Consider the following 27,778-nt stretch of genomic DNA (forward strand, 5'->3'; position numbering starts at 1 on the left):
AAGCAGATGGCAATATAAAGGTCAGGTATATGGCTTTATCTCTGTAGAGAAATTAGACCGTGGCAGTGAAATTGGCTACTTCACTGTCCCCTATGTGTTGCCTTCTGTCTGCTTGTGAAAAAAGCACAGCTTTAAAGGATATAACTGAGAACAATCGCAATGTTCAGGGTACTTTGTTTCCAGCCATGTTTTGTGCAAAACAACTATTTTCTGTCAGTAAAATCCTGTGCAACAACATTAAACCGTAATACTAATAGACTGCAGCTAACATCCCCTTATAATAGCTCTTCATTGATCCTGGGGCCCTCTGCAATCATAATGTATTTTCATCATCAATTATATTTGTGTACATACTCACACTGCTTCCTCTTCTGTCAGTCTTTGTGAATTATACCCACCAAAATAAGAACGCCTGAGGCTTATACGCGGGGTGCGTGTCTATTATTTTTGCATATCATGATGACCATGTCAACCATTGTTTGGCTCACTGTGGGAAGTCGTGTCTAAAAATAGTAAACTCAAATGAGAGAAAACACATTTAACGATCGGTCTTTCCTATGTGTGCTCTTGCCATACTTTATTCAATAAAAAAGTAGTGTAGCTACAATATGGCACACTTGTGCAATATCAATCAATTTCCAATGGCATGGTAATGTGTTTTAGTTATACAAAGCATGCTTGTACATTAAACACTTAATAAATACAGTAATTTCTCTTAACACTTAAAAAATTAATTTGCAATTCCCAGGGGCAAATAGTAAAATAAATCTTAAAAACACAATGTGGTGAAGGAAGGGGTCGACACCATTATTCTCCGAAGACCAAACGCACTTAGAAATACAAAACTGTCATACAAACAATTAGGTAGACGGCATGCATACAAAAATATACAACTATTCTCATCATTTCTTTGTAATTTACAATACTGTTTCATTATTGCCAAGCATTCCATTTTTGTGCTCCTGTTTTCAGGAATAGCTTGCTTTCTTAATCTTCTCTCGTCCCTCTTGGAAAAGTACAATGTACATTCACAATCACTGAGGCACAGCACTTGATTTACAATTTGTATAAGTACCCCGAAACATTGTGTAGTCACCGATGCTTAATGTGATATTAAATATATATATACTATATATATATGCTTAACACTCTGTACACTCATAGAACAAACACACCCCTTTATCATATCACACATGCATTACAAAATGTTGTGTACATCCAGAATAGCTTTAAATTCCTTCTTCAACTTACTGAGCGGCTGTACACAACTCCAGCATAATGTTCAAAACCGTTCAACAGAAGCGCGTAGAGGTGGCCATGCAAATGAGCGATGAATTACAAAGCCCTCCATCGAGTCTTTGACACGGACACAAAGTGCTTATTTCCCAGTCATAAACCCTGTTATTTTAACGAGATAAACATCTTTTTTTGCCTTTTTGTAAGAGCCCTCATCTTTAAAAAGTGGAGAGGGACATTAAGTCTTGGTGCCCCTGCACGGTGAGTGAGGTTGAACGGAAGGAGAAGGAGATGTAGAGCCAAGCGGGAAAAACAAGGGTTTTGGTGCCTTTTATCTCCAGCAGAGGGATGCCGGCGGTGTGAGGCACAGGCAGAGTCGATACGTTTGAGGTTTAATCAACACACTGATCCTCAGTTTACCCTAAAAAACCCAATGAACGGTTTGTGTCTTGAAGAGGAACATTCTGTAAGGAGGTGAAGGTACAATTAGTAGCTAGTTAAACACACACATATGGCAGGAGAGAGAAAACTGAACAAAAAATTAAGTAACCTTAAGTGAGCTTTGGAGGATCCGGAGGCGATGAAGCTTGTCATTGAGGAGGGGGTCATTGACACGGCGGACAAATGAACGCTTGTACTCGAGGCGGCTGGCTGATCTGTGGTCAGCAGAGCTGGACAGACTGGTCTGCTCTAGAGCACGGTACAGATCTCCCAGAGAGTCCGCCTGCATCCTGCAGTCCCGCCGTCCATGGCCTGTTGAGAGGAAAAGAAATCACGGATAATGGTTTTACATTAAATTGAATTCAAGGATGAGATTGATAACACAAATAATTTAACAGCCTGCACAATTCTAAATTTAAATCCCCTTTTATCAAACTGAACAAACACACCTAAGAGACAAACATTAACAAACTAATCTTAGCAGTACATTTCTCACCGCTCCACCATCTGAAACTCTGGCAGTAGCTGCAGCCTGCCTCTGCCCACACATTCACACATAAACACGGTGTTTGCTACCTGCACAGTGTGAAATGGCAGAGAGCCGAAGATGTAGCTTGGCAAGGGGCTCAAGATAAACGACTGATCTGGCGGTCAACCTGTTTTAATTTTGAGAAACCAGGTTTTCTTTATGGAAATAAATTATGTAGGTCGGTTATACAGTAAAAAAAAATTGCATCTATCCTCGCTGCATCGCAATGTAGTCAGATTGAAATATTCAAGGAGAATGAGCTAAAAATGTCTATGTAATTAAAGTGTACTTCTTCACCATCACTGTTGAGTAGCACTCAAGTGTAAATAAATTATCTCAACACGCTAAGAAATCAGACTTCCTTAAAAAGTAAAAGTTATGGCCATGAGCTGACTTTAAAAAATCATCTCATTTTGAACATGAATTGTTTATGGAAGCTCAATTTATTGCCATTTTCTGTGTGTTTTTCTTGTCCTCTCCTGTTTACTTTAGATAATGTGTATGTGATCTTCTTCTTCGCCTTACAGGATGCACATTCCCACTCTTTGTTACTCATCTTCTGTGGTGTGCCGTTCATTATTGTGTCCTCTTGAGTGAGGCTGCTCAGCTCATACATTATAATTGATCAGCCCCCTCTTGATTCATGTTTAGATACACTGCCCTCTGTTGGCATGATGCTCACACTACACCAGGGCTCTATTTTGGGGTTTTGGAAGCATGGTGGTGTGTTCTGAAGCTTTGTGGCAGTGCTTTGAAATGTATCAAGCTTTATTTTCCGCCTGTTTTGTGTTTCTGTCTTGTCTTTACAGCCAGTGGTGGAGAGAGTGAACGGTAGAGCAATGGATAAATGAGGACAAGAAGAAAGGAGCCCGAGGCGCGCTTCTTTATCCTGTTCAGAATTCAACATTAACATGGGCTGAAAGGGTTCCTCCTCGCTTCACCATTCAAACACCGCCGAGAGGCACAATGACCTCTCGATCAAGCATGTGAGAGAGGAAAGAGAGAAAGAAGGAGCGTGAGTGTGTGAGAGAGTGGACTGCCAAGATAAATCACTACCAAATAAGACACTGAATTTCATCTCACCGCCCTGGAGGTCTTTGAGGTACGGCAAATGGGCTGGCTTCAACTCTAATCCAATAAAGCTATAATAGCAAGTGTTCAACCTTTGACATTCGCCGGCTCTCACTGCCTGTTAGCAGCTTTAATAAAATAACTGATGACAAACAAGCACACTCGCTTGGAGTTGTGGAAAACACTGACCTGGATGTTACAGTGAGCAGATCTGTATTTCCTATAAAGTAGATTACCTGAAATACCCCTTCATCAACACCAAACATACTGACGTTAATTGTATTCATTATCAACATCATTTTAAACTAAATGATTATTTTAGTTCATTTAAAATTATTGATTTCTTTTTTTATCTTTTTTTATTTTATTTACCTTTTTCTTGATTTAGATTGTGTGTTGTTTTAAATGTCATACAGAGAACCACTCAGTTACTATGGTGCTACAATAGTCATGGATGTCTTGAAAGAGATCTCAGAGATCCTGAAATTGTCAATGTTTAGAATTTTCAGTAAAACTTGTTGAGTGGGACAGCAGAGTTGAACATTTCAAGGATTTTCCCATCATTTCTTCACTTCTCACTTGCAGGTGGTGTTGACGTGCTAAAAGAGACTCAAGGAAGTTGTTTTTTTAATAAATATTACCCAACTTTATACATTATCATACTTGTGTGTCTGTCCCTTGAAACACAAATATAAATGTTTTGACTAAATCATAATTCCTTCTTTCTCCAACCATCTGAGCTGTTGCAACTTCTGTCCCAGTATTCCCTGGTTCATTTATGAATGGTCATCATTCCATGTTTGATGTAGGGTTTCAACCAATAATTATTTTTTAATTTGTCTTTTATTTTGTTGCAATTCATTAATGTATCCTGTAATCAGAAATTGCTCATTTCAATCACAATGTCCAAAAGTGTCTACATTATTTCCAACTGAAATGTTTACTGATTATTACCATTGTTTGTTCAATTGTTGTCAAGATTTGCTTCTACTCTGGTGAAATATACTGTATTTTTTCGTAGATGGTTATAATTTTAAGGGTCTATGTTTCATGTGAAAAGGTGTAAAACGTAGATGCTGTGTGTCTGACCGCTGCCTCTGGGCCGGTCCATCTGGTAGTGATGGGGCTCTCTCTGGTCGGCTGCAGCGGCGGTTGCGGCCAGGATAGCGTGGAGCCCGCTGTCCCGGGGAAGGGTGAAGCTGCGGGGTTTCCCTCCCGCGTCCGAGTCGATACTGGACCTGAGGGGCAGCGGCTGCGCTCGGTACTGTTCCGGCAGCAGGCTGCGCTGGGCGGGCAGGGTGGACTGCCTGCGGTACTCCATCGCCATGTGGTTTCTGTCCTCGGAGAGCACGGGCTCCTCCACTGGAAACGTCTGGAGGTATTGCATCCTCGCGTTGCTCTCCATCTGGTCCTGCCAGGAGTTTCGGTGGCTGCTCGTCTTCTGCCCGGGGGAGACGCCGTTGTTGCTGCTGCTGCCGTCCTGAGGCTCGGAGTGGAAGTCGTCATGAGAGGAGCGGGACTGGAACGTGTCGGAAGAAGAGAGGTGGCCACGTTTCGGTTCCAGGTAGGGACTCACCTAAACAGAAACAGACAGTTTTCAAGTCAAACTGAAAAGTTATAACATATCTACTGTACTGCAGGCTGAAAGACTCACTGAGGATGCCCGGGGATAGGTGTCATATGGTGGCGGAGGACTGTCCTGTTTGGACATTGAGGGCATCTCCATGTCCTCGTGATCACTCTCACTCCAGTAATCTGTCATGAACAGATTGCGTCATGTTTTTATAAGTACATCAGCATGAAAAACAAGCCCTTCAAATGCACAAAAGACATCTTTTCATAAACCTTCTTTCAAAACTAAAACTTACACTCACATTTAAATAATCTTCCTACATTAAAGAAATATTGAGGTTTTACCATGGCCTCTGAGACTGTAGACATGTTGGTAGCTTATAACTTATGAATAGTGTAGCTTCTGAACTGCTGCGTCTTGAAACATCCGCTCTGCCCATAAAATGAGTGCTCTGACAGGTGTAGCTGCAGTGTAGGTGTGTGATGCAGGTCCAGGTCTGACTGCCGCTGAGGCTATATATGGAGAAGGATGAATATAAGACGTGAATACTTCCTGTTAAGTCTTCTGGAGGTGTCTCAGCTCTAATTTAGTAATATTTCTGGGAAGGAAAAAGGCCCCCTCTTCATGAAACCAAAGACAGACCTGATCTCACCCGCCCACATTTGCAGGGTTTCTACGTAGGCTCCTCAAAATAGAGCACAAGGGCTCGGTTACCTCATTTCCTGTCCATTTATGAGGGGCCAAAGAAAACCAGAATATCAAAAACAACAAGAACGCCTTCAGCCGCTAAGATTATCATTTATATTCAGCACAAAGCCGAGCTGCTGGGATCGGATGTGGAAATTAAAACTGGGGATTGGTGTTAAAAAGCCTCATTTGCTGATCTGAAATCTGTTTGCATGTTTGAGCAGATGCACTGTGGGGCTGCTGTGAACCTGTGATATTTAATTAAAACTTGTAAAAATGAAAACGTGGCAAAATAATTATCCCTGCTTTCATCCCTCATTTATATAAGATACCTTGATCATGGTGTCTTATATAAGTGTTGACCAGAGACCTGTGACAGACGGAGAATCTTTAGCATGGTGGACGGTGACTAATCTCACCTCGATCCTGGCGAATTTTCTCCTGCTCGGAGTATCCAGCCACTGCCATACTAAGACGACTCAGCCACCTGTGGGGGGTTGGGGAAATAACGCTCATGACGCACAGCAGCTTGACATTCAATAAAGCATTTTGTGTGTGCGTGTCTCCCTGTTTGACCAATCACCTTACAAAAGTGCTCTGTTCAAGGAGAGTGGGCATTCCCGTAGGGGGATTCAATTTCCTGCTAAAATGTGGCTGCAGATTATTGGGGGAGTTTACCGCATGACGGCCTCATAAACTCACCGGGACATGTCGTCTACATTTTCCGCCGCAAAGTAGAAGGTCTTTATCTTCGGATGGCAAGCCTTGAAAGCACTAAAAGAGAACCAAGGAGTATATTTAATCATACGTTAGCGCAAGAGCAGGGATGTATCGCTCATTAACATATGAATACAGAAGACTGCCGAGGTAAACAGGCACACTGTCACACACACACACACACACACACACACACACACACACACACACACACACACACACACACACACACACACACACACACACACACACACACACACACACAGAATAATTTAGGCTGACACGAAATCAGTAAGACGTTGCATCATAAGATAAACGGCTCTGCTTATTTTCAATTGCTGTAGGGATGTCTGAGTCAGTTTCATCAAGCATCGTCGTTCCTGCATTCACACACAATCCTGAAAACCGGATGCTGAGGGGCATGGTTGAGCTACATGTATGAAGGCAATGGTTTTTAAATTTAACTCTTTAGAGAACAATATTCTGCTCTACTCACTTATTTTATTCCATATATGTACTATTGATAGATTCAGTCCTCTGCCTCCATTGTCATCAGAATAAATTATTATCATATACACAATTATAATAAAGCTATAAATGTGTGCACCTGCTGTCCTGATGTCAGCATACTGAAATGCTGCTGGCACAGTTGGCAAATGCAAACAGTTTGAAAGTGAGGTGTCCTCTGTAAATTGTCCGTTTTGCATGGTCAATCCCCCAAATTATTCAATATATATGCCAATTTCTTTCCTGCTGAGAGGCAATTTGCACAAGGTTACCGCTGCACTGAAAACACATTTGTAGGACTGCAAATTCAACATGAGGTCTCTGCTGTCAGTTTTGTGAAGGTTTATCTATTAGTATTAACTTTTAGATGTATCCTTGGGGTATCCAGGAAGAAATCAGTACTTACTACTTCCTTCTGCATTCAGTGGCCCGATCGATATTGAACTCTGGGAGGCTAACAAAGCCCTCTGCCTTCTCATCCTGTCATGAAAAGCAGAGAAAAATCACAGTGCCACATAGTTATTACATAATTCACAAGTAATGCTGTTAATTGCTCTTTTGTAAAACTTGTCAGCAATCATGTTCACCTCCTCGTTCATGTACCAGTACAGACATGTGTCTTTCAGGATGAACCAGTACTTCTTCCACTTCTGTGAAAAATAGGTTTTAGCATCCTTCTTTTTCCACAGCCAGCCCTCGCAGTCGCCCTGACCCAAGTCTCTGCAGGAAATCCGCCGCTTGCTGATTGAAGACATGGGACTTCCTGCTGCAGGCGCCAGCAGGGGAGTAAAACAGATGGGGGTGTCAGGAAACACTCCTCCAAAAACACCTGCTCGTGTTTGAGCTTGAGCACATGTGAGCACTCAAGGAAATCTCCTAAACAAAATGCTCTCACCTTTGCTCTTCTTCTTCGACCTTGACATCAGAGAGGATCGTTCAAACACCTGCAAAGCAAACAAAAATGATGACACCTGAGGAACCCAGCTCTGCTAAACGCTCCTGCTGTTTTGCTAGCTTACAACAACAAAATGAATTTGAACAGAGATGTGGACTGACATGGTAGAGGGAGGCAGAGTCTGAGCTGGATGTGGACAGGGACACCTCCATCTGCAGGGCGGGAACAAGTGTGTACTGGGTGGGGCTGCTTCCTCGCTCAGTCTTCCTCCTGTTCTGACTCAGGCTGCGTCCCAGCAGGAAGCCCTCCCCTGGGGCTTTATCTTCAATCGCAAATCGCAGCAGGGAGTTCTCTGCAGGGACACAACAGAGGACAACTCAGTGCTGCACACACACACACAAACATTTTACTTCATAATCGACATACTAAATGCCTGTACAACTCTCTCAACGGATGAACAATCACAACAGAGCCGGCCAGCTAACCAATCAGAGCAAATCTGGGCTCTGGTTTCAGACAGACATGAAAAGAGGTGCTGCAGCACAGGCAGAAAAATAAAGAGCTTTATGAACATTAAAGCATGGAGACATGTCCCAGTAGAGACAAACAACTTTGAAATCTGAAAGTGGGCATAGTAGGATCCCTTAAACAAACAAAAAAACATAAATGTAACAATGCTTGTTAGGTGGCTTTTCCTGGTGATCTCTGTAAAATACTATAATTAATAAATAATTGGCCTTGCGAGCGCACACATCGGCTAATGACACTCATCTCAAAATGTCATTTTTGGTCTAACAATACTCTCAAACCACATATAACAAGACACTGGTAATATACTTTTTATGTAATCTTCCAGTCAGTTTAAAAAGCTCTCTCTTTCTAAATGAATTAACGCTGATGTTTTACAAGACTACCTACAGAGGAAGGCTGTTGTCATGCAGGAAGCCCTCAAAACTTCCAAATACCGTCTCTTGTCGATAAATATAGAACAATCACATTTTTTTGGAAAGCCCAAAAGAGCAAAATATCACCATCATCCCCAGAGGGAACAAAACCATCAATCAAGTATTTCTTTGAGACTGAAATAAAGCAGCTCATTCTCCTCCCACTCATTTACCACCTAGATCGACAGTTACCAACAAAATGTGCAAATCTCAGGATATAGCTCTACAGTTGCCAAAGCAACGGTGTCCTTTTTATATCCAAACAGCGAGAAACGGCAAAGCTGAGAGCCAGAGAGAAGGGTAAATTGGAGCAGTGATAGATTGCGAACACATGGAGGAGATAGAGGCACAAACTGATATGCAGCATGTTATCGGTTCTGACAGACCAGCTCATCCCGCTATTTCTTGGCCCAGAGATCTGAGAGGGTGAGGATATTATGAGATATCCTCCCACTCAACTTAGCTCCCTCTGTCCCTCTCTGTCTCCCTCCTTTCTCTGCCTCCCTTTCTGTTTCTCTCTCCCACTGCCTCCCACTCACCTCTCCTGCTCTCTCTCTTTAGCTTGGCCAGGTCTTCGTTGTCTCCCACCCAGTTGTATTCCACCGGCATGGAGATGGGCCTGAGCCTGCCTGGAGCAAGGAGGCGCAGGGAACGTCAATATCACACAGCGGCCCACACAGTCATCAAACAGCTGCAGACGTCTCATGAACATCTCAAAAGCATACAGACGTCACATTCACAGGGCTCTGAGCTCTCACAATTATAGCAGCGAGGCTTCAGACGAGGCAGAGGTCTTACCATAGGTGGGAGTGCTCTCCCTGCGGGCCGATGACGCCTCTTGGTTCTGGTCGTACTCGTAACAGTACAGTACAGCGTCTTCCTCCACCAGAGGAAATCGCCGCCGACACTCCTGGTCCAGGTAGGAGTTTGGTGACTCAGATCCCTCGGCGACATGGACGACGTCCGATTGAGGGTCGTCCTCAGACAGATTTCCCTTGTCATCTCTGAGGCAATGAAGAGGAAGTACATTTAATGCCAGTGAGATTTTGACTGATATCAGTTATAATAAGAACCAACATCTGTAGAATGGAGATGATCAAACAGACATGTTTTCGTTAAAATGTTGAATATTCTGTGTAATGTATGTCAACAAAGCCCATGAAAAGAACAAAGGAACAATGTCTGCCTCCTAACACTTTCTAACTTATCCATCCTATCTGTGGCCATCAGTTCTAAGTTCATTGGTTCTGTTGTACGTTTCTAAAAATATGTCACTAATGGATACATTTTTTATGGTTTTATTTTTGCATGAAACAGTTGGATAGCAAAGGAAACTTAAATGGCAGTTAATAAAGATATGAATAGTGCATTTATTGGGGAGTGTCATGTTGATGGGAATGAAGGAGCATTTCATCCAGCGCATGGTGTTACTTTTATGTATTTATAGTATAATAGCTTTTCGACAACAATGGAGCTCTAAAGCACATGTAAAAATGTCCCAAATTGTAAGCAATTTCTCAAGCTCAGAAATGCACACCGCTATTCCGGTATTCAGAAACATTTTTTATATCACAACTATACTATATATCGGTAGAAAGTGCCGTACAGGGCTGTTACATGAATTGCTGCGCTGCAATGACAGTGCAGAGAGACAGGTGCTAAAAACTAAGTGTCTCAGAAAGAGGGTGAATACATGTATGTGCTGTATCTTTTAGATAGAAAGTTGATTAAAATAACTGTCTGCCTGTGTTTTTTATTTTAAAAAGAACATACAAAAAAACAAACAGGCTCCAACTAAAAAGATTGCTCCACTTGATCAAAAACTCAACAGTTATTTAGAAATGCAGGCACGTCTATATGTTGTTTTGTGTAAGTGTGAGTTCACCTGGGGGTGTACGGTTCTGCAGGGGGAGGGGGGATGAAGAGGTCCTGCAGGGCACAGCTACTCCTCCTGGATGGAGTACTTAAAGTGCTGGTGGGGGTGGCGATGCTGCTGTTGGGGCTCTGAGGGAAGATTGGCTGTGTGTGAGTGAATGTGTTTGTGTGTGTGTGTGTGTGTGTGTGTGTGTGTGTGTGTGTGTGTGTGTGTGTGTGTGTGTGTGTGTGTGTGTGTGTGTGTGTGTGTGTGTGTGTGTGTGTGTGTGTGCGTGTGCATGCGTGTCATGTATGAGAATGAGCAAAAGAGAGAGAGAGACAGGCCGAGGGGGGGAGAGAGAGAGAGAGAGAGAGAGAGAGAGAGAGAGAGAGACAGTTACAAGAATTGACACAGAAAATTTGGAGTTTGCAGCAGTCCAGTCAGTTTGTCAGTCAGGGACCATTTGTTTGCTTCACACTGTGCTGCTGAGACTCTCAACTGTGAAATGAGGCGTGTACTGTACGTTTCTGATGCTCCACTTCTAACGAGTGCACACAAGAAGACGGGTGAGTGCGCAGTTTAGTCGCCACTCTCATTCAGGTCAAGGAAAATCTGGTCATAGCCTACATAGTCTGTTAAACAGCGCATGTTCCTAGTTTATACATGATGCCTTTAAAACTACATATTTATTATCTTTTAGCTACATTTATTAGATGATTATATCAGCAGCTTAACTCCAGACAGATGTAATCAGATCATAAGAAGCTTGTCCTGCAGTGATATACATGAACTTCTACAAAAAACACTTTAGAGCTTACTAAATGTGTAAGAACTGAAAGTCTTACAACAGTAGAATAATCATTTGTCACTGCTCAAACTATGCAAATATGTTGCATAACTCACAGCTGACTAATATCAGCAATGTATTAACGGGAGATGTGCTCCATCATTAGAGCGTTATGTGCGTCATAGCTACAGCAGGGCTTCCACATCACAATGTTCTTTTCAATAACTTAACAGACTACCTTGACATTGTTCATTTTAGTCACATTGCAGAGCAGAAAACATTAGTCTCTATGATGTCCCCCCCCCTCTTTCTGTCCTTTAAAAAATGCCAGAAGGAGAGCAAATTCGATTTGGGTGGAGAAGAAGAATGAGGATGTGTAGTGAAGGGGGAGGAGGCTGAGCAGGACAGAGCTCCAGGGCCTCAGGGGGGAGAAAACATTTTCTCTGGCCTAGGACTCAAAGAAAAGCTGGGCTCCATTAATACGCAGCCCTCTCATTTCCACCCATTCTGGCTCAGTCACACGGTCCTAAAAATGTGCTTTGTTTTGCCGAAGTAGGACAACAGATGCCACTGAGGCCTGAAATGTCATATTGTGAATGAATTAAACTGGAAAGCCCAACCAAATAGTAGCAGGTAGTGCTACATAAAGGAGGTGAAGGCAATACAAGAAATATCTGCACAATTCAGAACAAAACCCATAGCAAGAATTAACTCTCTGAAAAATATATGTTTTACAAAACTAATGTTAGTTTCAAGGGTCATTTTGTTCAAATAAGGTGGTGGTGAAGGAGAGACACTACAGTAGGAGAGTGTAAAAAAAAAAGAATATTATGAAACGTCCCAAGTTAATAACTTTATGATAATCACTTTTGTTTATCAGGTTTTTAGAAATGTCCTGTTTAAATATGAAAATAAAGCATTATCTTAAATAATAGAAGAACAAACACTTGTCAAACCATAATAAAAGGAATGTTTTCTTTCCACTAGTCTGAAACAAAAACATGTAACGGAAGCAAAATAGTCCAAAAAACATTGAGACATTATTTAGAGACATGTCAAAACATTCTTCTACCTTCATTTCTGTTTTGTTTAAGATAATGATTTTTTTGTTGTTCTCTTTAATTAATAGAAAAACCCGAAAAGAAAGGAAAAAGAAAGGGGATAGAATGCATCAAAGAAACGCAGGTCAGATCTAACTCGGGCCGTGTTTTGCCTAAACCCAATCCTCACTTTGTACTCTTTACTCTTGATCTTTTGATGTGTCTAATGTCCAGAGTCTGTGCAGTCTTATTTTTTTTAACAGACCGAAATACAGAGATAAACATACTGTATACAAGTACATATTGACACAGCAGCAGGCATGTACAAACACATCTGTGGAGGATGAAGGCGGTCATGATACCTGCAAAGCCAACGGTTTCCATCTCATGTTCTTGAGCAGCGCAGGGGTCGATGTGAGCGTGCTCTGTGGGCGTTTCTTCAGAGTCAGGGTGACACCTGCAGGGTCCCCACGCAGCAAGTTCACCAAGTTCTTCAGCTGCCAGCCCACCTAGCAAACAACAATCGAGTGATGAGTGTTTCTCGACACAGGCATCCCCATGACTCATGCTTTATCATGGACATCCAGTAGGTGACGGGTACAGGGATTTAATGTTCAATCACTCCAGCTGCAATTTTAAATACTTAGGAGTCAAAAGGTTTCCTTTCACACATGTCTTGGATAGCATTTTTTTTTTATGGCTAACCCTCTTTCATGCTGTTGTGGTTGTTATTGTAATAATAGACAAGATCTTGATGGTTGTAAACTGCAGCATAGCCAGAGAGTTTGATGTTGATGAAGTTTTAAATGCGGAGTTGTTTGCTGAAGGGCATCTTGTACACCTCCTGTATTTTCCGTCTGCAGACGCTGTGATGATGTGGTAAGCCCCAATGTTATGTACAGCTGCATGTCTTGTAAATAGTCTTCAACCCACTTTTGATGACATTTGGCACAAAACACATCTTGCCCAGAGAAGCACAGTCCGCAGCTGAACCAAATATGCCAGGTTCAGTTTGGGGGAGAAAATATCCTCTCTTGCTTGGCTGACTGCTCCGAGTCTCAGTACATTTTATGCGTTGGAAGCAGCCTGAGAAACCGGGCACTGACCTAGCAATCACTTTGTTCCTTTCCAAGTCATTTTTCACCTTGACAACCCCTACACAAAGATTCTTCACACAGAAAGTGCATTAAAATATACTGCCAGGGTGAACACTGTTATACTCAAAGGCAGGCTCTATGACAAAAAATATTTTGCTGTGTCAGACCATATAAAATGTGTTTATTCAATCAGTAAAACCCATGATTTTTAGCTTTTTCTTCAACTATCTACTGCTTTTCCTTGGTGAATATTTTTTACTCTTTAAGGCGTTTCACATAAACCGTCATGCCAATGTTTTTTAATCTCCTTCCTGGGATTTTTTTTACAATGCAGTGTCAAGATTTACCATTCTTTTTGTTAATGTGTCTGAAGCCCTCCTCATTTATTGACCTGCACCAGAAATTCAATCTATTCTTACTGCCTGGAGTTATTTATGTCTGACATGCAGTCTTTATTCTTTTTTTACAGCCTTTCAATCATGTGCTCACTAGCTTATTCAACATGAAATATAACACTTTCAGTGTTAATCAAAAGACAGCTTTTGCCTGGGAGGAGTTTTCCTTCATTACCCCCCTTCTGACGCAACTCCTTACCTCAGCACTCATTGCTTCTCCTGATCCGTCTTACACTGCCTTCCACAACAAACACATCTAATTCAAAACAGTATCGATTCCAAATGTTTCATGGTAGCTAATGCCTCCCACTAATGGGATGTTTAGAAACAATTAAACACCAGGAATTTGTTATACTACAGACCACACTATATTAAATGCATTATTAATTTTCAAGCTGGTTATGGCCGTCATTATGAGTGACGGTGCAGATTTGGATCAGCAGACAAGTCAACTCAGTTTTCATATTGCCATCATGGACCACTTAAGCTGTCAAAGTCAGTCAGCTGCTGCTCAATTCTGCAGCACAACATCTTTTCTTCACCAACACCCTTAACGTAATAACAACATACAATATTATAAACCTCACGGCATAAAAATAAACATGAATAAACATTAGATGATAAAAGACAACTGATGTCAGTCAAACTGCAGAGTTGAAAACCTGCTGCCAATCTATGAAAGAATGTGATAAATAATATAAATCATGAACCTGATTTGGTCCAAGCCTGGCTTCTGATTCCTCATTAACGTAGTTAATTACACCTGAGCTTTCCTGCTATGACAGGTTAAATGACCTGCCGTGGAAAGCTCCATTGGGAAGCAGTGTATTTCTTTTGGTTCCCCATGAGGCGAATGCAACAACACCTCCGCGCTCTTGCTTTTAGGCAGCCTTCAAACTGCGCTTCAGTGAGATGAAAGCGCCTTGACACCAATTTCAACTGTGCATTTGCACTCATTCTTTGTGAAAATGGTTGCATTCAGTGGGTGAGTTGACTGACAGAAATGAACCTGACTTGAGCTTTGTAATTATCATTTGTCTTGCTGTTGTACACACAAGTAGTAATTATTAGTTATTTAGTAGTTATTTCAGACAAAGGCTGCTGTATTTAAATATTGCACTACCAAAAGCTTTCATTTCCACTGAATTTATACAATGCTATGTGCAACAATGAATGGCAACCCCCATCCTCAGCAAAGGACCTTTGTTGCATGTCATTCCTTATCAGTCTTTACTTTTTGCTTCAAGTTATGTCTCTACTGTGTATCTTATTTTTTTTAGTCCCTCTCTAATAGGTGCAGCAAACCTATTCAAATGTTAGAGACATGTCAGTCCAGCACAGTCCATACACAGACACCAGGTCCTGAGGAGGGGGGTAATTAATGGAAAAAAACACCTGTCTAAGTGCATCATGGGTATCTGGGAGGATAAACGTTACTACAGTAACAGTTTTTTGTCTGTGGTTTGTTAAGAGCCCTAAGCAGGTACCTCTTGAATCTCTTGTAATCACAAGTTCAATGATTTCAACTGACCATCCATCTAATGGACAAAGAAACACATTTAACCGGAGATAAATATCCACATCCTACAAAACGACCTACAAGAGGCACTATAGCCGCCCACTTAAACTCACTGCACCTTTCATGCAAGATGCAGCCCAAAATGCTTATCATAGTAGACAAGATCCAATTAAAAACAAGTTATAAACAAACAGAAAGATGTATATCACAGAACCATAAAAAATAAAACCACACCAAATTAAAAGCCAAACTAAATAGCTAGGTCTTTAATTGACTTGAAAATTGCAATGGCGTGTGCTGTTCTAAGATCCAATGGGAGGCTGATGTCTAATGTACTTGTATGATTGTTGCTATGCTGAGTTTGTAACCTCATTGCATTTATGTAAGAGACCTCGGATAAAAGAGTCAGCTAAATGAAATGTAATGGTATTAAACACACATTCATCAATAATCTGCAAATGCATAATGGACATAATAAAAACAAGCAAATTTAGAGATTTACAAAATCAACTAAATAATGCTCTTACCACTGTCTGAAGATTGACCTGAATGACTTCATCTCCAGCATGGATTTTCTTGCAGCGGTCGGCCAGAGACTGATGGACAGACAGAGAGTCATTTACTGCAGCTCCATTTCACTGTCACGGCACAGCTGACTATGACTCAGCAGTGAGGCCAAGAACACAAAGAGGCTTGTACTTACTCCTTCTGTTGTCCCGGTGATTACATGCAAACCATCATATGTTGATTTGATATACATGCCCTGAGGGAAGACAAATATAAATGATTATATCACAAAGCAAACTTGAGGCTCTTTTAACAAAATGCATTTGCAGCCATTTGCAGAACAAACCAGGGTCATTGCAAATCCATTAGTTTTAATCTGCTAGTGCGAGATAGGAGTAGGAGTTTGGATTTGTCTCAATTATTTAAAAAAACATACTTAGCTTGGCTTTGCAAATGTTAAAATGACAACAGTAACGTCCTTAAATAATATTTTCAGACATACACTGCACAACCTGATTTAAATCCTCTCAAAGCTTTTTAAAGCAGACTGATTTAAACATGGAGGATTATCTTTTCTGCAAATACAGTTGTCTGTTTTACAGAAGCTAAAGTTTCCACTAAAAGGGGTCTAAAGGGCATTGCAAAGACACATACACACAAACATAACAACACACAAACCCAGACACACATTTGCACACATATGTGCATGAGTAAACATGTACACTCTCACACACAGAAGCAGCATGCCAGTCTTCAAGATGAGTGTAAGAGGTTTATTTTTAGGCCACTTGGTCCACTGTTGTGTTCAGGTTTCACTGAACGGATGAGAGAACTTCCATGCCCCCTGCTAGCATTGGTGTGGGGGTGGGGCTTGTATTGTGGCTCCGAGCAGGGCGCTCGTGTCTGAGTATAGGTCAGTGGGAAGATGGAGTCCAACCACGAGCTCATAGCTATAATGTGGTGGAAAAAAGAGATTTCTCTGCCACTAAATACAGAGCCCACAGTTTGTCCCCAGAGTAAGTGTATTCATCATGTGATGCATGCAATTGCTAATTTAAGCATTTTCTATTTTGTTCATTTTAACCTTCACAACATCTTTTTTCCATGTTGCATTTTATCACCTGACTCATCTGCCCACAAGCCCAGGAAAAGTCTAGTTTTGGGACCGCTACAGTGAGCTTCATTTGACACTGGACAGTAAAGCACAGCATTGCCTTTGTGTGTGTTTTCATTACTTTCTGGTTTTTAAATGTGAAACGCTACCACAAATCATCTGGATTAAAACCATGGACAGCAATGGCTCTTATTAACCCCAGAAATATGAGGTTTTACTCAGGTATGCAGGACAAATGAAATCATTCACATACAATTAATTGGAATAAAGATGTCTCAATATTTCAGATATTTCAAAACATATGTCCAACAAAACAAAACCTATTTGCAAGACTTGATATATTTAGAAATAAATCAACAAATATATTTATTTTCTGCTTTTTAATTTAGTTTAGTTTTCAAACTCTGATAAAGCTGGAAGAATCAAATCAGGCGAGATTAGTATTAGTGATTGAGCGACTGCATTCATTATGTTTGCAGTGAGTAAATGCATGCTGCAGGATCATTTGCCATATTTGAATCAAACAGAAGACAATAAGCTGTAAAGTCATGCTGCTGCCGTTTCTGTGATTAGTTTTTCCACCATCCAGCATTATTAGTAGATTTGTACTTTACTTTTTTGGTAGCTTTTGCCTGTGTTCATTTCATCAAACCTGAAAAACAATTAACATTTTAATAAAGCATACTTAAGTGTAATTAAAATAATAATTGAAGAGGCATGTTTGTGTGCAGGTACCACATGTGTGGTAGGGTATTGGGCTTGTATAATTCTTACATAATATTGTTGTGATTAGGCCTACTGCAATTTATTTTGTGTAATGTAATTTGTCAGCCTGGTATTTAAACAGAGCATCCACCAATGGTTAGGATGGTGAATTAGGAACTCCAAAATAATTAGCATGGTTGTTACACAATGTGGTTTCTGCTATTTATGAATCAATATTTTTTGGGGGTGTGAGTAACCAATTGTTAGAGATATTTCCTTTTCTGCGAATGGAATTCAATGGCGATCGGCAACCGTATCAAAAGGAAGTGTGCATCCACTCATGTATTTATGCTAACTCGTTGGCGAGTGTAGTTAAAAAAGGAAGTAAATAGCTTGGACAAGAAACTGCTTACAGCAACACATCCATGTTTATCTAAACGTGTCATCATTTCTGGAAAGAGGGTAACTGAATTGTGTATTTTTGGGCATTGAGCGCCATGAGCTGAATGCGATCTGTAGCCATTATTTTAGAGGGATGGCAGACATCTCTAAGTCCGATATCTCCAACAAATGGCAACTTGTATCAATTTAGATAAATTAGCAACTAAATAGCCCTACATGTAAAACCAAAAATACGAACTATTTTGGGGTGATCTGTCTGAGTCTGACTTAGCCTTACCAGTCCTTCAGTGGATTTTATGTTGGCTAGCTGCACGACCTCCAGATGTGCAGCCTGGGACACCATGGGATCCGAGGACAGAGAGATAATCTGGTCGCACACTTCTGACAGAGTTTTACACTGGGGAGGACATATAAGGGATGAGTAAATCCTTAAAGAACGGGCATTAAATATTTAGTTACATCGGATCCAGTGTAATAAAGTGAGAGACTCACCACGTGCAGGATTTTGTTTTCGGTTTCGTACACCGAACATTCCTGGGGAACATTCAGAGCGCACTGTTACCTCAGGAGAATGTGTCAAAATGGAGTTATTATTGGCATTTTTTGCTGTAGGTGGATTTAAGCAAAAAACCGAGCAGCTTGGCACCTATAACCCCCAACACTCCCACACAGGCATGCACAAACACAAAACAAATGAATCATCAATGCGGAGGCATGTCTGTCTGTGTGTGTGTGTGTGTGTGTCTCTCTCTCTCTCTCTCTCTCTCTCTCTCTCTCTCTCTCTCTCTCTCTCTCTCTCTCTCTCTCTCTCTCTCTCTCTCTCTCTCTCTCTCTCTCTCTCTGTCACTCTGTCACTCTCTCTCTCTTACTCTCTCTTACTCCCACCTTCAATTTTTCCTATTTACATTTAGCTCTTAACTTGACATAAACATTATCATCCACAGAGACCGCCCTAAAACCTATTAAACATCACTTGTCTCATAATTAACAGATTCTGGAGGGATGTACAGGGCTGGTAGAGCTCATATACATATACACTGGTAATAAAACACGATCAATTATAACATTTCATGTGATCTGCAATGTAATTTTTGCTGAGACAACTGAATTTCCCCACAGGGATCAATAAATGTTTACCTGATCTTAAATATGTAATCTAGTAATGTATGTTAACTGGAATATTTGTGCATAAACAGAATAAAGTTCATATTTACATCGATGATTATCTGACCTGTCATTAAGTGAGACATTTCTTTAGTTTTATCTGCATCAATACAGAACAAATTTAACTGAAACTTCTAAAACTAGCACTCTGGCATTACTGTAATACTCATGTGAGAAATCAGCTTACTCTTTCTAGTGGATGTTTTTTCATCTAAAACTGACTAAAAATAATAAAAAGTAGTTGAGTGCATAACAATATTATATTACATCATTTATTTACCTGTTGTACAATTGTAGTGAGCTCCAGACAAAGCTGGATCACATTGTTCCTGGTCACCGAGTAATCTGCCACTGCAGCAAACGGAGATCTGAAAAAGAACGAGCACCTGGAATGAACCATTAGATCATTCTTCCTCTGAGACTCAATCATTGGTAAATCTGAGGGAACATTTCCAAACACGCAAGGGTGAACACCAGCACGCATACAATTACACACACACTATGACTGCTTCATTCTCATCACATTTTGGAGGTTGTTTCTTACTTGTTTAAAGTGAGACCTATGAGAATAATATTAGTGCAACTTTGGCCTATATGTACAGTTTGTCATCCACAATTTTACAAACAACTTCAAGTGTTAAATGTTTTTATAGTATAAAAAGAGAATCTTCATATAATGGTAAATGCCAAAATGTACTGACACTGTGCAAGCTTTTTTGTGACATGTTTTATTTTGAGTTCAGCTTTTGTAAACATATTTAATTTTGTCAACAATGATGCATTAAAACAGCAAAATTGGATATATATTTGTTTTATTAAAATGGATGCTGCAGATTATAATTGCCTACATAGGAAAAGAAAGAGCATTTTACTTTGTCTTTTCTTCTGAACACTGTGTGCTTTCAACTTCCAATCTTATCACACACACACACACACACACACACACACACACACACACACACACACACACACACACACACACACACACACACACACACACACACACACACACACACACACACACACACACACACACACACACACACACACATGAAAACACACGTTGGCACAATCCCACAGAGAAGCAAAGGGATAAAGCAAAAATATAAATAGACTTGCTCAGTGCATTTTTACCACCCTGTCAAAGTCTTCTTATATAAGGCTGTCATCTTTTCTTGTCAGCTGATTGGTTATGGACATAACATGAAAAACAAAACTGGTCTGTTGGTGGTAAAAAACAAACTACAATCCCTAAAACACGACATGATCCAATGCAAGGTGCCAGAAAAATAAGAGGCTTTCATTCAAATGTTTTGACCGATCATATCAAATCCAGCCCAATACAGGGGTTTAATTTAGCTTGAAATGCAAGCATAACTATGTTTCCAAGATTGATTTAGATATTTCAGGCTGTCAATCATGATGGTACAACATTTGAGACTTTATCAGCCAAAACCAGTGCTGCTACCGTAACACCCAGACATAAAAACTAAAGGGGAAACCTTGCTCGTGTTTCAGTGTGCATGGTTGTATCCCTGTATTCGAGTGTTTACATATGTATTTGACAGGATTAGACGTATTACAGGTGCACCCTTTTGCAAACCTCACCTGTCCAGCCACGCCAGAAGGCTTTTGGCTGCGGCGATCAGGTCCACCACGGAGGTAAGAAAGTCGTTGGGCAGCTTGTGGGTGGCTCTGCCATCGTAATGGCCACTGCGCCGCCTGCCTGTGATGAAGTTCTGCAGGTTCTTGGCAGATGCGTTTAGCTTATGAGAAAGAGTCTTCAGATTCTCAGTCTCCAGCCCATAATTCTAGAAAAGAGAGGAAAGTAAACTCAATCTGTTTGACCAGTTTGTCAGTGTTTGTTTTAGCCGTTTTCCAGGAATTTCTCCAGTTTGGAGACAATTGTTGTCATGACTTGCTCTGTAAATAAAACGAGTACAGAGGAGCCCATTCTGTCACACTACAGAAGATGCTGCCGCATGAGGTAAGAGTCCACTGACCCATTCACCCCGCCTGCTCCCCTCCATCTGCCACATTGCATGTGGAGGGATAGCAGAGCAATCATCACCCGGGTACATGCACTTGGAGGCTAGTGGGCGTCTGTCACGTCAGTTTCTTGGGAGGGGAGAGCGCGGCAGGAGGGTCCACTAATCATATTCAATACAGCAGTGCCGGAGAGACTTAAAACTAAATCCCAGTTACATAAGGAGCTTTGGGGCTGAAGCAAGGCCCCCTGTGCAGCGACACGGGATGAGAGGACTTTAGATTCAGATTGCATCTGTGACCTCAGTCCATGAAATCTCCAACCAGTCTCTCCATGCATCTCTACTTCTCATGCATTCTTTATCATCTTCTCTTTTTGATCTTCTTTTTTCAACACCACCACAGTTGTGAATATTGGTCGGGTAGCAAATATAGACGTTAACGCTTGTTATTAACATCCATGTTTACTTTCAAAATAGGGGTCTGAAAAGAGGGAAATGTCAGCAACTGGAGAGATGAATCAACAGGGTACAGCAGGTTAAGGACCCACCTTCATACATTTTTTAAAATAAATTCTCAAATACTAAATTTCATTAAATTTCCCCTTTTTAAAGTTGTGAAGAGTAAAATTCCTTAAGAGTTAAACTCACTTTTAATAGCTGATATTGATTAGTTCAAGCTCTTCCAATTTAAGGGGTTTGCTGCTTTTATTTGTTTTGTACCGTCTACTGTCAACCTAAAACTTGAAGTCAAATTACGCTCTGTGAAATAGTTATACATTATCCTCTTTCTTATCTCATGTTATGTGAGGATTCAATGACAATGTAATCTGCAGATTAGTCGATTATGAAATAAATGTTCGTTTGCAGCCCAATAATGACGTATGCATTTTGAACCTGCAGAAGCATAAATCAACTAAAAACATCTAAAACTTTTCAAAGTGGAGAATAGGTAAAGGGTTTCCCCGAGAGGAAAAAGGAAATAACTATTTGAACTAATCATCTGCTCTTGAATAAATTAAATGTGTTAGATTATCCTTAGTCAGAAACTACAGTGCTTCAATGGAGCAGGAGTACTCCTGAATTGGATGTTTCATCAACATTAGTTGAACTTGTGATTCTGCTGACCTAAATCACAAGGTAATACAAGTCTGAGGTAGCTGCAGTGAAGTGTTACAATCTGTACTAAAATTAAACTTTTCCACCAGCAGTCAACTATCGTGCTGACACACACAAAACGTTCTGATTCTAAGAGTAACAGAATCGTTTCAAGCATTTCCCAATAAAAAGTATCCTGAAATCATTTTGCAAACAGACTTCAGAAAAAACTAAACATCAACACTATCAGTTGAGATCTCACATGGACTTAAAATCTGCCTTATTTTCGATCCTGACAGCACATGTTGGAGTTAATCCAATGAACTTTTTTAAAGTATTCAAAAGCTGAGGAGGAATCAAATGTGCTACAGAAACTTGGTCAAACAGCAGTGGTCTGGGAGAAGTGACAGTACAGAGTAGTGGGAAGACAGTGTGGGATTTTTTGGACTCACCAGAGCACAAAGTAAGTCCACAGCTTCCAGTATGAGCTCCTGGTGGCCGATTCTGGACACTCCCAAATCCTCCAGCTCCTGGTGGGTGATATGCAGCAGCTGGTCCCCCCCTACTTTCTCTTTCTCAAAGGTCTTGATGTACTGCTGTAGGCAGTCATCCAGGCCTGAGGGATTCACACCGGATGACAGGAAAAACTTTCAGTACAGCTCCACAACATGAACATTTTGTTTGTTGGCAGTATCAAACACTCTGAGCACTTATGAAACCCCCATTTGCATTATGTGTTTAAAATCACTTTTCCTGTCGGGAAAATGTGTCAATATCTGCAAAGTGTGAGAACAGGTTGTATTTTGTTGTGTTTTAAGTGTGAAACAGCCTGTGTCAAGCAAGAAAACTGACAGATTCCTCCTCCTCAACAGTCCTGAGGTGCAGTTTCACCTTTAAACTAGAGAAAGCTTTCAACTAAAGACGAGGCTGCTTGTGCTAGTGTTACATCTTTCACTGCTGCAGCAGGTGTGAAGTCTCTGGTGACGCAGATAATGAAGAGGAGCAGACTTGAACAGAGTCTGATTCTGCATCCGCTATCTACAGCAATGATTTTTACCTCCTCAACAGAGGTTTAAATCTGAACACATGTAGCAATACAGTAGGGGGTAGACATTCAGGAACACTTACAAAATAACTGAATCTAATACAACAACATCACCAAAAATCATAATGTCTACCAAACTTGCATGTTATCTGCAAACAGGTCATTTCAGCAGCATTGTATTGGACTGCATTTTCAGTAAGTGTTAATAACATTGAGCTCTTTGCTTTCTACCCATGTGCAAACCAAAAACATTGTGCTGTTCAGAAGAATGTAACAGTAGAAGTCCGTTGAGTCTACAATTTTATCTGCAGTTGCATTCACTTTCATATCAATATTCATATCAATTGATTGATATGAAAGTGAGCGCAACTGCATAAATTCTAGACCCACACTATTATGCTGAAAAAGAATAAAAATACATAATGAGGTCATTATTGATTAATGTACTCATTGTGTGATTAATCATTTGGTCTATAAAATGTCAGAAAGTAGTGAAATATGTCCATCATTATTTCGGAGACCCCCAAGGTACATCTTCAAATGACACATTCAATGTTATTTTCATATTTCCAACACTAAACAAATCATGTGACTTTCAAAGAAGACAAAGAAAAAGAGCAAATACTGAAGAAAATAGTTGCAGAGTCCTTTTTCCTGTTTATGGAGGAACTGATTAATTGATCAACCATGTAATCTCCAACCTATTGTATATGTAAATAATTCAAATCTCACCATACATGTCACCAGAAAGTGCTCTGAATGTTAACAGGCTTTCCTTTTATCACTAGAGAGAGAGTAGCCTTTGTGGCAATTTCTATCCTCTCGGTTTGTCTCTATCTTCTCAGTGAGGGTAACACACACACACACACACACACACACACACACACACACACACACACACACACACACACACACACACACACACACACACACACACACACACACACACACACACACACACACACACACACACACACACACACACACACACACACACACACACACACACTCGTTGCTCATCTCGTCTTCTCATCGCCGCAGACCTTTTACATACATGCGTCTCAGAGCTTTTCCTAAACCTGATCAAGCATTCAGATCTGGTTTAGCTCGAAGCTAAACGGTGGAGAGGAAACATAGGGAGCTTCATGGTTTAGCATCAAATGTAAAGGTTTAACTAATCAGCCTCTTTACCCAGTTGATTGAGACTCAATGTGTCAATGAAGTATTCCCCATGTTGCCATAGAAACCATGAAGTAGGGTTTTGGCATGGGTACTCCTTGACCGCTGGATCAAATAAAGACATTTGTGAAGAGAGGACACGATGCGTTCCAGAAAGTGATGGCAGCATGAGACATCTAGCCGACCTGCTGAGTTCATTAGTAATAACTCAAAAACTCCCATGGGATTTGAGATGTTCATATGCTATTGAATAGCACCATGTAGCACGATTTTTGATGAATAAAAAGTATGACTTTAATTTAAATGGGGGAGTAAAGAGATTAAAGCTGAAGCTGTTAATGGATGCTAAAGTTTCAATCTGAATACATTCATTCTTGTCCTTCTGTAGCACCATTTCAACGAAAAGCTTCTCTAGATGGAGTACACTTCGCTTATTGCACTAAGTGATTTTCCTGTCCCTCTCATCTGCGGGTCAGATTATCAGGCATGCTGAGGAGAAATTAAAAGCGCATCTCTGACACATCCTGATCTAATTTCCAGATAATCCACGGGTAATATAAGGTAAGAGAGACACTAAAGGCTGTTAGCATCTTAAAAATGGTTTTCTGTTTATCCGACTTGTCATTGATCGCTGCTCTTCGATTTGTCACTGAGTGAAACAAAAAATGAAAGAAAAGATAAAACTGATATACTTCACAGAACATGAATTATGATAATGCACACTGACAGGAAGAGCAGAGATTATACTAAGCCTGCATTAAGTATGCGCCTCCAAACACATGCACACTATCAATGACAGTTAAAACACACAATGAACACATCATGTGTTTGCACAGATACCATGCAGTGGTTTCACAACACATTTTCAGTGAAAGCGGGAACTCTCTTCTCTTTTGTGCCGGGAATCTCTTCTGTAGAGCAGCTTTGTCACAGCTGGGGTCTTGCTCACAGAAAACACCAGCGGGGGGGGGAGTGGGATTGTGGGAAGGTCACAGGGTGCCCCTCTTTGGCCTCCAGTGACATCACGGTGTGCTATGCTAATAATTGAACCTGTGAATGCTCATGACAAAACGCTGCCAGTCCTCAGGAGCTGAGAATGGATGTGAGACAAGACTGAAGCCCCCCCTCTCCGTTTCCTCTCCCTCAGTGGCACTCTGTCCCTCACTTTGAATTACCATTACTGGGCTCTGGGCACAGAATCGTCTCTGCTCCACTTGTCGGATGTGGGACACTGAAGAGCCCTCTCTTATATGCCATCTCCACTTCACGCTCCCTACATTTCTTACAACCAGCTTATTTACAGATCATCTTAGATCTCATTTAAACTCTTGTGGTTGTTCTTTGCTTATCACTACCTACAATCACCCCTCATTCTTTTGTCTGTATAAATCCTCCATGAAGCCATATACTTTACTGAGCCAGCACACTTACAAAACACCTAGAAAGGCAGCAACAGATTCAGGTATTTGTAACACACAGCTCATACTATGAGAGGTTCGGCAATCGAAATATGTCTGAGCCAGCAGAAAAAGGCCCATAGGCTTAGAATTATGACTAAGAGAGTGTCTGTATATGTGTGCACGTGTGTGCACGTGTGTGTGGAGAGGCAGAACACATGTATGATGTGTATGTTTCATCGGGAGCTTTTATGAAGGGTTTTGGCCTGACACGTGAGCATGTGCCTCTGCTTAACAACACCCATTACTGAAACAATTACAATACTGACAAATACACAGACTCACATCTTGCACATCTGATAATAACAGACCTCCAGAGGCGAATATTTTGTAATGCCAACAGACAAAAACCAGAATATCTAATGATTTGTCTGTGCCCTGATGGTGTAAGGGATCTTTATACTTATTCAGATGCTTATCCTCAGAGGAGCCTCTCATCTAATATAACTTTAAAATGTATAAAGGAATTAATGTATCTTAACAATTACAAAGGCCTATAGGCCTCCATTCAGTTCATACAAAAGAATCACTTTCCATCAGGGAGGCAGTTGGCCTTATGGATCCTATCTTTGTGTTCAAACCTCTTTGTCTTTTGGGTGTTTCCCAAATATAAAATGTTTACCAACTAACACATAAGATGCTGTTACGCTGAATACATGCCTAAAATACTAATACTAAACATGACCTCAGAGTTAGTAGGCTATACTCTTATACCACCTAGGGGTTATAGTTCAGCAGTGAATTTTAAGACTATTTAAGCTACTTGTCAGCTGTGACTTCTAATGTCTTAGAACATCTGTGGATCAACATTTGGCACAGATGGCTGTACAAGCTTTGACACTGTACAGCTTATTTTATACATAGCACAAATAAACCTTGGAACATAGATTCTGATCCAGTGAGAAGGGTTGTGTTATCTTAACTACTGAATCTCTGCTATGTTTCCCAGCCTCCACCGAGCCAGCCCCGCGTTGACAATAACCTCCGCGGGACACAATAGAGGCTTTAATCCGTTTTGTGCGATGTGAATGTGTTGGGTTCTGGAGAACATGTTGATCTGAAAGGACAAGTCGTCTACAGATTGAAACAGTCTGAAACAAATCGATCAAGTGATTCAATGCTGTAATTAAAAGCCTCTTTCAGCCTCATGCCGATGAGACAGAAACCCGAGGCTCAGCAGGTGTTTTGTTCCCTTTCGGCATCTCGAGTGAATCTGTGATGAAATGCGTTTCCACTGGCAGCACAAGACTGTGTTCATTGCGATATTGCAGTTTGTGAGATCAGTTAGTATTTAGCTAACATCGTGCCTTAAGCCTTACCTTTCATCCAGTCAACCACTTGACTGGAGCTCCACTTGCTCACAGGCTCCATAACCAGTGCCATAGAGAAGTTTGTCTTCTTCGCGCTTGACAAAAGAAAAACACCCCAAACACGCCCACTGCCCCCCTCAAAAAATGTTTTTTCTTTAAGAATAAAATCAGAAATTAAAAAGGAAAAATCAAAGGGCTCTCAAAATTCTTCTCTGATGCGTTTGGGTGTTTACAAACAAAACGAGGTAGGTCCAAAAAGGTCCAAAATGTCGCTTTGACAAGCCCGAGTGCAGCCCGGCGGACTTCTGCACATTCCTGCGCTGTTTGCTCGCTTGAAAGAGCTCTTTTTACTTGCCATTCATGTCAGGTTTAGTGGCGGTAATGCTGGTGGGTCGCTGCTACTCGACCCCCCCTTCCGAAATACATCCCAGTAGCATCCAGCGCGGAGGAGAACAACGCACAGACTGTCACTTCATACTGGTGTCTGAAAATGTTGGGTTCGCTCTGAGCATCCTCCCT

The 27,778-nt window shown here is 40.9% G+C and overlaps 1 protein-coding gene across 3 annotated transcripts; it reads right to left on the minus strand.

Annotated features, from left to right (window-relative positions):
* Positions 1 to 551: 551 nt before the first annotated feature.
* On the minus strand, positions 552 to 27,762 carry LOC134871537 (connector enhancer of kinase suppressor of ras 2-like). Of its 3 annotated transcripts, none has more exons than XM_063894259.1 (22): positions 27,269 to 27,762; positions 22,721 to 22,884; positions 20,794 to 20,996; positions 19,466 to 19,553; positions 18,514 to 18,555; positions 18,299 to 18,418; positions 15,997 to 16,056; positions 15,821 to 15,889; positions 12,645 to 12,791; positions 10,486 to 10,619; positions 9,399 to 9,604; positions 9,140 to 9,229; positions 7,818 to 8,008; positions 7,657 to 7,705; positions 7,349 to 7,527; positions 7,168 to 7,241; positions 6,240 to 6,311; positions 5,957 to 6,024; positions 4,932 to 5,032; positions 4,367 to 4,853; positions 1,787 to 1,989; positions 552 to 1,700 (listed from the first exon to the last, which is right to left on the minus strand). In XM_063894259.1, exons 1-22 carry the CDS (start codon positions 27,330 to 27,332, stop codon positions 1,653 to 1,655), a joined length of 2,859 nt encoding a protein of 952 aa, XP_063750329.1. In that variant the 5' UTR covers positions 27,333 to 27,762; the 3' UTR covers positions 552 to 1,652. The 3 variants fall into 3 exon arrangements, with proteins under 3 accessions (XP_063750329.1, XP_063750328.1, XP_063750327.1); XM_063894258.1 differs by having other exon boundaries at positions 10,486 to 10,604; positions 19,466 to 19,571; XM_063894257.1 differs by having other exon boundaries at positions 19,466 to 19,571.
* Positions 27,763 to 27,778: the final 16 nt, after the last annotated feature.

Source organism: Eleginops maclovinus, chromosome 11 (assembly GCF_036324505.1).
Source record: "Eleginops maclovinus isolate JMC-PN-2008 ecotype Puerto Natales chromosome 11, JC_Emac_rtc_rv5, whole genome shotgun sequence".
In the NCBI taxonomy this organism is placed as follows: domain Eukaryota; kingdom Metazoa; phylum Chordata; class Actinopteri; order Perciformes; family Eleginopidae; genus Eleginops; species Eleginops maclovinus.

What these genes read in the sequence shown, in the direction of transcription:
- LOC134871537 (XM_063894257.1), bottom strand. Translation starts at nt 27,332, where the DNA reads ATGGCACTGGTTATGGAGCCTGTGAGCAAGTGGAGCTCCAGTCAAGTG. An exon ending in TCACCGGGACAACAGAAGGA is followed by an intron (nt 15,890 to 15,996) that starts GTAAGTACAAGC and finishes TCTGTCCATCAG; the next exon opens with TCTCTGGCCGACCGCTGCAA. An exon ending in GTCGAAGAAGAAGAGCAAAG is followed by an intron (nt 7,528 to 7,656) that starts GTGAGAGCATTT and finishes TGGCGCCTGCAG; the next exon opens with CAGGAAGTCCCATGTCTTCA.